The sequence below is a fragment of the Hyla sarda genome, chromosome 1 (genome assembly GCF_029499605.1).
Source record: "Hyla sarda isolate aHylSar1 chromosome 1, aHylSar1.hap1, whole genome shotgun sequence".
NCBI lineage: Eukaryota > Metazoa > Chordata > Amphibia > Anura > Hylidae > Hyla > Hyla sarda.
In genome coordinates, this window is record NC_079189.1 from 603,015,626 (window position 1) to 603,030,044 (window position 14,419).

Sequence of the window (14,419 nt, forward strand, 5' to 3'; positions counted from 1 at the left end):
TATTCAGTGTCCGCTCTGCTATTTAGTGTCAGCTCTGCTATACGGGTTCTGCTATTTAGTGTCAGCTCTACTATACGGGTTCTGCTATTTAGTGTCAGCTCTATTATACAGATTCTGCTATTTAGTGTCCGCTCTGCTATACGGGTTCTGCTATTTAGTGTCCGCTCTGCTATACGGGTTCTGCTATTTAGTGTCCGCTCTACTATACAGATTCTGCTATTCAGTGTCCGCTCTACTATACGGGTTCTGCTATTTAGTGTCAGCTCTGCTATACGGGTTCTGCTATTTAGTGTCCGCTCTACTATACAGATTCTGCTATTCAGTGTCCGCTCTGCTATACGGGTTCTGCTATTCAGTGTCCGCTCTGCTATACGGGTTCTGTTATTCAGTGTCCGCTCTGCTATACGGGTTCTGCTATACATGCTATTCAATGCTGGCTCTGCTATACGGACTCTGTAGAACATGAACAGTTTCTACTCTACTATATATTCTGTGCAGTGTCGGCTCTGCTATACGGGAGGAAGTTTCGACTGAGGGAGGAGGTGGGGACGGTGTTGTGGCTGATGACTGACAATGTCCTAAAATGGACACCGTACCATGTGACTGATCACATGACTGTGACATCATGGCAGGTGGTGTAAGCACAGGGTAAGTACACAGCTCTGTACAGTCTGCGGTGGAGGTATGTAGTATATATATGAAGTGTTGTGTATTGTGTTTATATCTATTGTCTTCATTTAGTCTGCGTTCGGTTCGTTTTTTATGTTTGTTAGTTGTTTTTTGTTGTGCGTTTCCAAAACTACAACTCCCAGCATGCCCGGACAGCCAAAGGCTGTCCGGGCATGCTGGGAATTGTAGTTTTGCAACAGCTGGAGGCACTTTGTGTTAAAAACACGGGAAAGATCCATATTTTTATATAAGACGTGTGCATGTTCTGCCAATATGAGCATGCATACAATAGATGTAAGCATCAGCAACCCTGTTTTGCACACGTTAAAGAGGTTATCCTTCATAAGGTGATTTTAGTACTTACCTGCCGTACAGTAATAGACATGCTTACGGAAGGAACCGCGCTTGTCTTGGGGCTAAATGGCGCTGAGGCTGATCTTTTTTGTGAGCTGGATATTTCCTGTTAGAGTACCCTGTTGGTCAAGTTGTGGTAATGGCGGGGCGTGTGGTGCAGGGCAGATGTTGTTACCCTAGGGGTAGATTACGCCAGGGCGTGGTTTACCCTTAACCACCCGAAGGTATACCGCTGGATCCTGGGCTAGGCGCAGGGGCAATAAAGACACCGACGCCAAGTTACAGACAACAGTAGCTTTACTGAAGGTATACAGTTGTTACAGTCTATGGCGGTACAGCCAGGGCCCAAGGTGACCAGTGACACAGAGACCTCGCAGGTTTGCTGGGACTTGTAGTAGACAGGAGAATGTAGTGCAGGCCACACTGGGTAGACAGAAGACTTGACTTGACTGACAGGACTGTGACTTTAGCTTACTGTGCACTTGACTGGAGGCTGCAGGACTTGACTTGAGGCTGCAGGACTTGGCTTGAGGCTGCAGGACTTGGCTTGAGGCTGCAGGACTTGACTGGAGGCTGCAGGACTTGACGTGTACAGTAGCTACAGGACTTGACGTGTGGCTGCAGGACTTGACTTGTGGCTGCAGGACTTGACTTGAGGCTGCAGGACTTGACTTGAGGCTGCAGGACTTGACTGGAGGCTGCAGGACTTGACTGGAGGCTGCAGGACTTGACTGGAGGCTGCAGGACTTGGCTTGAGGCTGCAGGACTTGACTTTAGGCTGCAGGACTTGACGTGTAGCTGCAGGACTGGACTTGAGGCTGCAGGACTTGACTAGAGGCTGTAAGACTTGACTAGAGAATGCAGGACTTGACTTGTGGCTGCAGGACTTGACTTGAGGCTGCAGGACTTGACTGGAGGCTGCAGGACTTGGCTTGAGGCTGCAGGACTTGACTTTAGGCTGCAGGACTTGACGTGTAGCTGCAGGACTGGACTTGAGGCTGCAGGACTTGACTAGAGGCTGTAAGACTTGACTTGTGGCTGCAGGACTTGACTTGTGGCTGCAGGACTTGACTTGTGGCTGCAGGACTTGACTTGAGGCTGCAGGACTTGGCTTGAGGCTGCAGGACTTGGCTTGAGGCTGCAGAACTGGACTTGAGGCTGCAGGCTGCAGGACTTGACTAGAGGCTGCAGGACTTGACTAGAGGCTGCAGGACTTGACTTGTAGATGCAGGACTTGACTTGAGGCTGCAGGACTTGACTTTAGGCTGCAGGACTTCACTTGAGGCTGCAGGACTTGACTTGAGGCTGCAGGACTTGACTTGTAGCTGCAGGACTTGACTTGTGGCTGCAGGACTTGACTTGAGGCTGCAGGACTTGACTTGAGGCTGCAGGATTTGACTTGAGGCTGCAGGACTTGACTTGAGGCTGCAGGACTTGACTTGAGGCTGCAGGATTTGACTTGAGGCTGCAGGATTTGACTTGAGGCTGCAGGACTTGGCTTGAGGCTGCAGGACTTGACTTTAGGCTGCAGGACTTGACGTGTAGCTGCAGGACTGGACTTGAGGCTGCAGGACTTGACTAGAGGCTGTAAGACTTGACTAGAGAATGCAGGACTTGACTTTTGGCTGCAGGACTTGACTTGAGGCTGCAGGATTTGACTTGAGGCTGCAGGACTTGACTGGAGGCTGCAGGACTTGGCTTGAGGCTGCAGGACTTGACTTTAGGCTGCAGGACTTGACGTGTAGCTGCAGGACTGGACTTGAGGCTGCAGGACTTGACTAGAGGCTGTAAGACTTGACTTGTGGCTACAGGACTTGACTTGTGGCTGCAGGACTTGACTTGTGGCTGCAGGACTTGACTTGAGGCTGCAGGACTTGGCTTGAGGCTGCAGGACTTGGCTTGAGGCTGCAGGACTTGGCTTGAGGCTGCAGAACTGGACTTGAGGCTGCAGGCCTTGACATGTAGCTGCGGGACTTGACTAGAGGCTGCAGGACTTGACTAGAGGCTGCAGGACTTGACTTGTAGATGCAGGACTTGACTTGAGGCTGCAGGACTTGACTTTAGGCTGCAGGACTTGACGTGTAGCTGCAGGACTTGACTTGAGGCTGCAGGACTTGACTTGTAGCTGCAGGACTTGACATGCAGCTGTAGGACTTGACTTGAGGCTGCAGGACTTGGCTTGAGGCTGCAGGACTTGGCTTGAGGCTGCTGGACTTGACTTGAGGCTGCAGGACTTGACTAGAGGCTGCAGGACTTGACTAGAGGCTGCAGGACTTGACTAGAGGCTGCAGGACTTGACTTGTAGCTGCAGGACTTGACTTGTATCTGCAGGACTTGGCTTGAGGCTGCAGGACTTGACTAGAGGCTGCAGGACTTGACTAGAGGCTGCAGGACTTGACTAGAGACTGCAGGACTTGACTTGTGGCTGCAGGACTTGACTTGAGGCCTCCAATGTTCTGGACACACACACTAAGACAACTTGACTGCACTGGACCTCAGGAACAAGAGAGAGAACCTACCTCCACCAAGGGTTTATATGGGGGAGACTAGCAGGGAGCACATAGGTTGCCTTTGGGGTCAGCTGGTCACTAGTAACTCCTGGGTAACAATCACATGGTACATTTATTAAAGATACAGTACACAATATAATATATAACCTATTTACATGGGGGAAACCATTGCAGGGGGCCCTAGGAACACTGCCTGACAGGGCAGGAAAGCTACGGGGAAACACCATCCCGTACTGGACTACCACATAGGCACTCGGGGTGCTGGTGAGGATAGGTGCTGCATGGAGGCGGCCAGTGTACCAGGGCATTCCGGGGATGGTTCTGAGGAATTAGTTCGACAGCTGCCCCGACAAGACCTGTCCCCTCTGGGTCTGATTATAGTCCCGGGGGGGGGGGGGGGGGGTGGTTAATGGGAACTCACTGAGTGTTTGCACCAGGCACTATCATCTACACCTTTTGGCACTTCTCTTGATTCCTGGCCTTCCCGGCTAGGATCAGAGAATTTTTTATAGATCCGGCTGGATCTCCAGGCCATACTTCATGGCAACATTCACTTATTTATTTTATATGTATTTGTCACTGTGCCACTACATGGAGGAGTCGGAGTATGTAGAAGGACACAAGGATCAGGTGATGATGGAGGATCAGCAGCCCCTCATATCACCACGTAATAGTCTGAATACACAGTTTAAGAAATGCCATGGTAGGGTACTACAAGGAATCACAGTCAAGAATACTCTTGCGAAACCACAGACAGACTGAACTGTTGCAGTTGAAATAGCCAGGACCCAGCAGGGAACTGGCTGGCTGATTTTTTAGGTAGCCAAGGAAATGAGATGCTAATCATTAATATCAGCTAAGGTGTTGCTCTCTTGTTTTTTGTGGCACTAGTCTTATTTCATAGAATGATGCTGCGGTTCTTATAATTCATTAATTTACCAGTCATTACTAGTGATCAGCCAATTGTGTTCACACATACGCAGATTTGATGCACAGGATTTTCTGCTGCAGATTTCAGTGTAAACTAAATGACTGAGCACAGCTTCTAATCGGTAGTTACAAATCCTGCGCATCAAATCTGCGCAGGATCCTGTATGTGTGAACGTACCCTTAAAAAGTAGTGTAGAGAGTAGAGTTTTTGTTCACAGGATGAGGGTGCTGTAGCCCTTCTGGGTGTCCCTCCTGGTGGTCTAGGGGAGGTGTGTGTGGCCATCAGGTTCCTCATCTCCCTGCAAAAACCCAAGTACTCCTTCATGAGCAGGGTACCGACCGTATACGGCTCGGCAGACAGCAGGCTAACGCCTAGGGTGATGCTGGGAGCACCTGTGGTCCCTTAGTAGCTTCGGCGAAAAGGGTCATTGAATCTGGAACCTCGCAGGTACCTTTTGGCCCGGAGGTGAAGGGTAAGGTTTGTTGGGGGCCTCTCTCGTTTTGGAGAAGGACTTGCAACAGACCGCACTTAAATAGTTTCCTATGTTTTCCTGGAGTCCTGGGCGAAAAATGTTACAGTTCTACCATCGGATCAAGAGCTACCGAAACCCCAAACGCGTCTTGATAACCAAACCCCCCCCAGAAAATGTGAAATGTGGGGCCCAACTCCAACTCACAGCGCCAACACAGGGGGGCAAATGGTCAAAAAGAACTTTAATTATCTTCCTTTGACATTTGGGTATATGATCATTTTACTATATTATTATAATCTGCATATTTACCTAATTATTATAGTCACTGGTCTCCCCTTGTGTTACCCTTTTAGTACATGCATGTGAGCATACAGATAGAGGCCTGAGAAGCCTGTCCATAACAATAAGTATATACTGCAGGAGGAGATGTACATAGCAGCCGGCACTGATTACTGATGGTGCGGCCATTGCCCCTGTGTACACACCGCCCTGTCATGTGACTGTATGTCTATGGGAGAGGATAAGATCTTCACTTTGATCTGACCCCAACCTGACCATCCCCTATATACTCACATACCCCATATACCTGCATCCCAAACACCTCTAGACTGTATGGAGATATTGACCTTGTGTTACTGTTTTCTAAAGTGATGTTACATTGGATCATCTTCTTTTCAATTAATATTTCTACAGCAAAATATCCTCTACTGATTGACCGATCAACCATGGAGAGAGACAGGAACAAGATGGCCGACAGGATAATAAACCTCACCCTACAGATACTCTTCCAGCTTACTGGAGAGGTGAGGGATTCTGGGAGTGATGTCACATGACCTCATTCTTATCTATGTAATAACAGATGGATATGACTGGAGAGGTGAGGGATTCTGGGAGTGATGTCACATGACCTCATTCTTATCTATATAATAACAGATGGATATGACTGGAGAAGTGAGGGATTCTGGGAGTGATGTCACATGACCTCATTATTATCTATGTAATAACAGATGGATATGACTGGAGAGGTGAGGGATGCTGGGAGTGATGTCACATGACCTCATTCTTATCTATGTAATAACAGATGGATATGACTGGAGAGGTGAGGGATTCTGGGAGTGATGTCACATGACCTCATTCTTATCTATATAATAACAGATGGATATGACTGGAGAGGTGAGGGATTCTGGGAGTGATGTCACATGACCTCATTATTATCTATGTAATAACAGATGGATATGACTGGAGAGGTGAGGGATTCTGGGAGTGATGTCACATGACCTCATTCTTATCTATATAATAACAGATGGATATGACTGGAGAGGTGAGGGATTCTGGGAGTGATGTCACATGACCTCATTCTTATCTATGTAATAACAGATGGATATGACTGGAGAGGTGAGGGATTCTGGGAGTGATGTCACATGACCTCATTCTTATCTATGTAATTACAGATGGATATGACTGGAGAGGTGAGGGATTCTGGGAGTGATGTCACATGACCTCATTCTTATCTATGTAATAACAGATGGATATGACTAGAGAGGTGAGGGATTCTGGGAGTGATGTCACATGACCTCATTCTTATCTATGTAATAACAGATGGATATGACTAGAGAGGTGAGGGATTCTGGGAGTGATGTCACATGACCTCATTCTTATCTATGTAATAACAGATGGATATGACTGGAGAGGTGAGGGATTCTGGGAGTGATGTCACATGACCTCATTCTTATCTATGTAATTACAGATGGATATGACTGGAGAGGTGAGGGATTCTGGGAATGTATGTAGTGATATTAATGTGTCTCTCCATACACAGGATTACACAGTAGTGAAGAAGTCCTCTAGTGGGCGCTGTCGGGCCCCTGTGTGTCAAGGATGGGGAAGAACCCTGAGCCCAATCCCGGGGCCCCCACCTCACTCCCTGATACATGAGGAAATGGAGGAACAGAAGATCCTAGAACTGATCAACAAGATGATGGAGCTGCTGACTGGAGAGGTGACACTGCTGGGACATTATACAGTAATGGAGGGGTCTGGTGATGACTGGAGAGGTGACACTGCTGGGACATTATACAGTAATGGAGGGGTCTGGTGATGACTGGAGAGGTGACACTGCTGGGAATGCTGGGACATTATACAGTAATGGAGGGGTCTGGTGATGACTGGAGAGGTGACACTGCTGGGAATGCTGGGACATTATACAGTAATGGAGGGGTCTGGTGATGACTGGAGAGGTGACACTGCTGGGAATGCTGGGACATTATACAGTAATGGAGGGGTCTGGTGATGACTGGAGAGGTGACACTGCTGGGAATGCTGGGACATTATACAGTAATGGAGGGGTCTGATGATGACTGGAGAGGGGACACTGCTGGGAATGCTGGGACATTATACAGTAATGGAGGGGTCTGGTGATGACTGGAGAGGTGACACTGCTGGGACATTATACAGTAATGGAGGGGTCTGGTGATGACTGGAGAGGTGACACTGCTGGGAATGCTGGGACATTATACAGTAATGGAGGGGTCTGGTGATGACTGGAGAGGTGACCCTGCTGGGACATTATACAGTAATGGAGGGGTCTGGTGATGACTGTAGAGGTGACACTGCTGGGAATGCTGGGACATTATACAGTAATGGAGGGGTCTGGTGATGACTGGAGAGGTGACACTGCTGGGAATGCTGGGACATTATACAGTAATGGAGGGGTCTGGTGATGACTGGAGAGGTGACACTGCTGGGAATGCTGGGACATTATACAGTAATGGAGGGGTCTGGTGATGACTGGAGAGGTGACACTGCTGAGAATGTTGGGACATTATACAGTAATGGAGGGGTCTGGTGATGACTGGAGAGGTGACACTGCTGGGAATGCTGGGACATTATACAGTAATGGAGGGGTCTGGTGATGACTGGAGAGGTGACACTGCTGGGAATGCTGGGACATTATACAGTAATGGAGGGGTCTGGTGATGACTGGAGAGGTGACACTGCTGGGAATGCTGGGACATTATACAGTAATGGAGGGGTCTGGTGATGACTGGAGAGGTGACACTGCTGGGAATGCTGGGACATTATACAGTAATGGAGGGGTCTGGTGATGACTGGAGAGGTGACACTGCTGGGACATTATACAGTAACACCACTGGAGGGGTCGGGGTGATGACTGTATCATTGTGTGTCAGGTTCCTATAAGGTGTCAGGACGTGGCGGTGTATTTCTCCATGGAGGAGTGGGAGTATGTAGAAGGACACAAGGATCAGTACAAGGATCAGGTCATGATGGAGGATCAGCAGCCCCTCACGTCACCAGGTAATAGTCTAAATGCTCAGTTTATGATCGATTAAGATATGCCAGGGTAAGGTCCTACAAGGAATCACAGTCAGATACAAGGCAAAAGCAGAGACAGACTAAACTGTTGCAGTTGAAATAGCCAGGACCCAGCAGGGAACTGGCTGGTGGATTATTAGGTAACCAAGGAAATGAGCTGCTGATCAGCTGAGGTGTTGCCGTCTTGTTTTTTATTATTATTTCATAGAACTATGCTGCGGTGCTTATAATTCATTGATTTACCAGTCATTACTAGTGATCAACAAATTGATTTAAAAATAATTTGTTCAGAATTTTACTAAGTAACAGAGTAGTGTAGAGGAAACAGGAAGCGCGGGAGTCTTCTCACACTACCCCTATATGGCTGCTTACTGTTTCTGGTCCATAGGAGTTGTGTAGCCGTGCTGTACTTTGCCACTTAAAGGGGTACTCCGCTGCTAGACATCTTATCTCTTATCCATAGGAGCCACCAGAGTCACTAGCTGACTCCGGTCGGCTAATTGAAATGAATGGAGTACGGCGCAGGTCCGGCGGGGATACGGGAGGAGCCAGTTTTTAAATTCTTCAGCAGCCATGTCCCTAACTCATTATGTCATGATGTGAATGCAGCCTTACATGATTTCAAATGCTGGTATAATTCTGAGACAGAGGGATGTCAAACACAAATACTAACTATAAATCTATGTAACATTTTTTTAAGGTTATATTACTCCAAAAAATTCTGTTTTATCCTTGGCAGATTCTTGTACCAGGAGATCAGAGGAGAATCTTATATCTTCATATTATAAAGCAGATGATGATATCACACAAGATACATATGAAGAACATTCCATTATCCCAGATACACCCTCAGCCCTTCACAGCCAAGATCTCTCATCTCATCCTGTTATACCCGTCCTGTCTTCTGATCCATCACAGACTGTTAAACAGATTAAAAGCAACAGATGGAAAGAGAAACCTAAAAGAGCTCACACAGGGGAGAATCCATTTTCATGCCCAGAATGTGGAAAATGTTTTACTTTGATATCACGTCTTGTAAAACATCAGAAAATTCACAAAGACCATAAGCCATATTTATGTGCACAATGTGGGAAATGCTTTACTTGGAAATCAAAACTTGTTGAACATGAAAGAGCACACACAGGGGAGAAGCCATTTTCATGCTCAGAATGTGGGAAATGTTTTACTCAGAAAGCACATCTTGTTGAACACCAGAAAATTCATATAGGGGAGAAGCCATTTTCATGTTCAGAATGTGGGAAATGTTATATCTTGAAAACAGATCTCGTGAGACATCTGAGAATTCACACAGGGGAGAAGCCATTCTCATGCCCAGAATGTGGGAAATGTTTTACCTGGAAGTCAGATGTTGTGAGACATCAGGTAATTCACACAGGAGTGAAGCCATTTCTATGCCCAGAATGTGGGAAATCTTTTATTCAAAAGTCAGATCTTGTTAAACATCAGAGAACTCACACAGGGGAGAAGCCATTTTCATGTCCAGAATGTGGGAAATGTTTTAATAAAAAATCTAAACTTGTCGAACATCAAAAAATCCACAAAGGGGAGAAACTGTTTTCATGCCCCGAATGTGACAAATGTTTCACTCTGAGATCTTACCTCGTTGGGCATCAAAGAATTCACACGGGGGAGAAGCCATTTTCATGTTCCATATGTGGAAAGTCATTTAACCAAAAGTCAACTTTAACAGTGCATCAAAGAACTCACACAAGAAAAATATGTCCGTGACCAGAGAAATTTAAAACTACAAATCATCAGATTGGAATTTTATTTATTTTTTGATTTTTTTGACTTTTTGGCAGTATTTTTTATTTATTTAAGCGGTACTGTGCATTTAATAGGAAATACCAGATCTTGTCTTTTTGTATCGGTGATGATAAAGAGATGAGCTCCAGAATGGACGAGTAGATTACTGCTGGTTCGCATCGATTGCCTACAAACATGTCTTGTTCAGTATTATTGATTCTTTTTTAGACCCTCTTTGCGTAGGAAACTTCTGCTGTTCACTTATATTGAAAATTGGTAAATGAAGAATTATTCTTTTATTTTACAGTGTGTAAACATGGCTATATACAAACACGCAAAAGTCAATGGGAAGGAGAAGTCAGGAAAGAGAAAGAAGAGAAGTAGATGGGGGAGAAGGAGGAAAAACAGAGATAAGGGAAGGAAGAAGACCGGGGACAACACAGGATAAACACAAAACAAGGACTACAACAGGAAGGGGGGGGGTGTCAAGAGAGAGAAGGGGAAATGACATGCAACCAGGCGCAGAATTCAGATGTTTCCTGAGATGCGGACCAGTAGAGTCAAGTCTTGGTAAACGGATCTGTACGGTGAAGGAGGTGAGAAGTGAGCTCCTCCATGCGCTGTATCTCCAGGATCTTTGTGATCCACAACCGTAGAGGCGGGGGGATTCCAATAGCATTGACCAAGTGCGGCAGGATAGACCGTAGGCAGAATATAGGGATGGTGAAGAAGTAAGAAGGCAGGGGAAACGGCAAAACCTGGTCTGTAAAGGACGACAGTAACTTCCAGAGAAGAGCAGCGGGCATTCCCAGAACACATGTTAAATGGACCCAGGATGACCACAACCTCTCAAACTGGGAGGCAAATAGTGGGGGAAGACTTTTTGGGGGCAAATTTGGAGCTTAAAACCCGCCTCTTCGTACTTGCTGGAGATGGAGGAGGAATGAGCAAAATGGAACAGTGCACCCGGCTGAGACTAGGAAAAGGAGATCTCCAGGTCCCTCTCACAGGCTGCGATGTAGCTAAGAGGAGGGGAGTCCAGGGAGAGCCCCAATATGGAAAAAACTCCGGTGCCAGAACAGAGCAGCTCGAAGGGGGGGGCGCGTTCAGGCACAGAGACAGAATGACGGGAGGGTGGAGAGAAACCCCATGAACCCAAGATCCTCTACTGGTAACAAGAGCCATTGTGGATATAATCCATTCCTCTCATCTGCCAGTTAGCAAAATTCCAGGTCTGTTAGGACAGGAGGAAAACAAGGATTCCGAAGAAGAATAGGATACATTGCCAAAGGGGCAAGAATGCCCCCTTACAAATAATTGCCACAGAGTTTCAAGGTAGTGGAGAGAATAGAACGAGACAGAGGATGGCGTAGTGCCGGGGCCAACCAAGGGGAAACCAGCAAGGGTAGCAGACAGAGCAGAGCGTCCATGGAGACCCACAGTTTTGTACCTGCATGGTAATGCCAGTCTACCGCTCGTGTGAGATGAGATGCCATGTAGCAATGGTAAATATTTGGAAGGCCAAGACCCCCCTATAACTTAAGTCTATAAAGAAGAAATCTAGCCAACCTGGCTGGTTTGTTGGCCCAGATGAACAATCATTAGGGTAACATTTAATAAGAGGAAGGCGTCCTGCAGATCAGCAGGAGACTGGAGAAGGAACTCCGCCCCAGCCTTGGATAAGATGAAAGGTGTTACCCCAGCAGTACGTGGCTCCAGACTGCTCATGCGGCCTCCAACAAGGGTTTCAGCAGGCGTCTCAGACAGAGTTCGGTGAGAGACATCAGGGAGGATAGTGATCTGATCTCCGTCAAGATCCATGGGGCCTTGTTTGGAAGCCCTGCACATGATGGCGGACTAAACCCAGCAGACGACATCACAAGGTCTGTTACAGACGGCCGAGCTCTGTCCCGCCACTCTGTGCCTACAAATATTGAGTAAGAACAGCAGCCACAGCCCCCACAAGCTTATTGCCAGTGAGAAATTCTGGGAGACCTCTGGGTTTCTCAATGTTGCAACGGCCCTGGAGGAAACCTGAACAGCCAAGAGCATTATGTGCCCTATCCAGAGCAGAATGTTACTGTGAGAGGGAATGGACCACCACTGTGGAGAGGGAGTTGTTGATAGCGATCATGTTCTGAGTGTGGCGTGCCTCTATGCAGGCGATATGGGCATTAAGGTCCGCTTTGTTAGGCAGGGCCTGCATCATGGTCTTTATCCTGGTCAACCATTGCGGATATACTGCTAGTCCTGCAAGATGGGAGAACCTGGCTGCAGAGCGGGATCCCTGCATGGGGTAGAGAGGAGCCGTGGAAAGTGCTGGCCTAGCTCCGGCAGGGTAGTCACCGGACTGTGACTGAAGAGGAGGGCAGCGCCATGTTGGATCTGGAGGCCGTGGAGAAGCAGCAGCGGGGGAGCGAACCAAGCGAGCTAGTGACTGCACAGGGCTCCTTGACGTTTAAGGGTCAGTCTTGCGCATCCAGCAGGGAAAGGAGGATGACTGGAAGTGCTGGTAGGAGTGCAGGTCCCAAGGCTCACATTGAGTGCAACATTACGTGGCCATGGTCAGGACAAAGAATTCTGATATCAAAAGGCACAGGTAGAAGTTCTAAATTGTGTGATGTAAATCAAGCAGTTGGCCACTAGGTGGCAGAGAAGCCAAGTACAGTAAAATCTCCCTTAGCGGACGCCTCCCATTAGCAGACAGTTTTTAATTCCCTGGCATAGTCCCATAAGACTTAATGTATTTGCACCATCCAAATAGAGGACACGACAAAACACTCCCAATAAGTGACAGTTGGGGACAAAACGCACCTAATAGGGGACAAAACACTCCCAATAAGTGACAGTTGGGGACAAAACGCACCTAATAGGGGACAAAACACACCAAATACGGGACAGTAGGGGATGAAACAATCCCAATAGGAGACACCCAAGCTTATGTGCCGGCTCTACCTTGTACACAGGGCCACCATCAGGGGGTACAGCCAATACCCCAGTAACGGGCCCAGACCCCCTCTGCACCCCCTGCAGAAGCCCCAGCACATAAGCAGAAGACTGATGTTTAAACAGTGATCTCCTGCTCCTGTACGTCCGCCGACCACATCCTTCACCCCCCCCCAACCCCCGAGCCACTTTATTCCCCGTGCCAAATAATTTCCTCTTGATTCCTCCTGTGCCATATCATTCCCCCTTTATTGCCCTCTGGGCAAATTCATCACCCCCTCTTTACCACCCCTGTGCCATTTCATTCCTCTGTGGCACTTCATAAAGAGGGGGTGATGTGTTTACACAGAGGGTAATAAAGGGGGAATGAAATGGCACAGGGGGATCAAGGGCAAATGATGTGGCACAGGGGGTAAGGGGGGGGATAATTTGGCACAACGCATGGGGGGGGGAATAAGATGGCACAGGGTATAAATGGGGGGGATGAAATGATACACGGGGGTGATAAGTGAAGCCTCCGGTGCTGCGATAAGGCAGTTCAGTTTCTTCTCCAGCTGCGTGACTTGAGGGAGGCGGCAGGCTCAGTGCTGGTCAGAAGATGGCAGTGCTCTGTGCAGGGTCCAGGGAGGCTCGGGGCTCCTCACGGAGGGTGCAGGAGGTCACAGGGTGTATTGGGGTACTATACCTCCCTCGATACGACGACCGAACAATACTTCCTCAACAGCGAGCAGCACTACATGAGCTGGGTAAGTGATCACGATCCCTTCCTTGGCTCATTCTTACTGCCGCAGTATATAATATTGTGGATATGAGCTCCGGGGAGCAGGCGCATCGGATGACGGCAGTTTCCTTTAGTGTTCCTGAACGCCTTCATACACATACAGCTCAGCTACATGTACATTACACATATACAGCTCTACTGTGTACACATACAGCTCAGCTACATGTACATTACACATATACAGCTCTACTGTGTACACATACAGCTCAGCTACATGCACATTACACATATACAGCTCTACTGTGTACACATACAGCTCAGCTACATGTACATTACACATATACAGCTCTATTGTGTACACATACAGCTCAGCTACATGTACATTACACATATACAGCTCTACTGTGTACACATACAGCTCAGCTACATGTACATTACACATATACAGCTCTACTGTGTACACATACAGCTCAGCTACATGCACATTACACATATACAGCACTACTGTGTACACATACAGCTCAGCTACATGCACATTACACATATACAGCTCTACTGTGTACACATACAGCTCAGCTACATGTACATTACACATATACAGCACTACTGTGTACACATACAGCTCAGCTACATGTACATTACACATATACAGCTCTACTGTGTACACATACAGCTCAGCTACATGCACATTACACATATACAGCACTACTGTGTAC

General features: G+C 47.5%; 1 protein-coding gene across 1 annotated transcript; it reads left to right on the forward strand.

Annotated features, from left to right (window-relative positions):
* The first annotated feature begins 641 nt into the window (after positions 1-641).
* On the forward strand, positions 642-10,335 carry LOC130297201 (zinc finger protein 501-like). Its single transcript, XM_056549418.1, has 5 exons — positions 642-648; positions 5,630-5,739; positions 6,756-6,935; positions 8,125-8,251; positions 9,009-10,335. Exons 2-5 carry the CDS (start codon positions 5,662-5,664, stop codon positions 10,016-10,018), a joined length of 1,395 nt encoding a protein of 464 aa, XP_056405393.1. The 5' UTR covers positions 642-648; positions 5,630-5,661; the 3' UTR covers positions 10,019-10,335.
* The last annotated feature ends 4,084 nt before the right edge of the window (positions 10,336-14,419 follow it).

Excerpts from the sequence above, each read along its gene's own strand:
- LOC130297201 (XM_056549418.1), top strand. The coding sequence starts at position 5,662 with ATGGAGAGAGACAGGAACAAGATGGCCGACAGGATAATAAACCTCACC. Across the intron at positions 5,740-6,755 it reads TCTTCCAGCTTACTGGAGAG|GATTACACAGTAGTGAAGAA; the intron begins GTGAGGGATTCT and ends CTCCATACACAG. Across the intron at positions 8,252-9,008 it reads GCAGCCCCTCACGTCACCAG|ATTCTTGTACCAGGAGATCA; the intron begins GTAATAGTCTAA and ends TATCCTTGGCAG.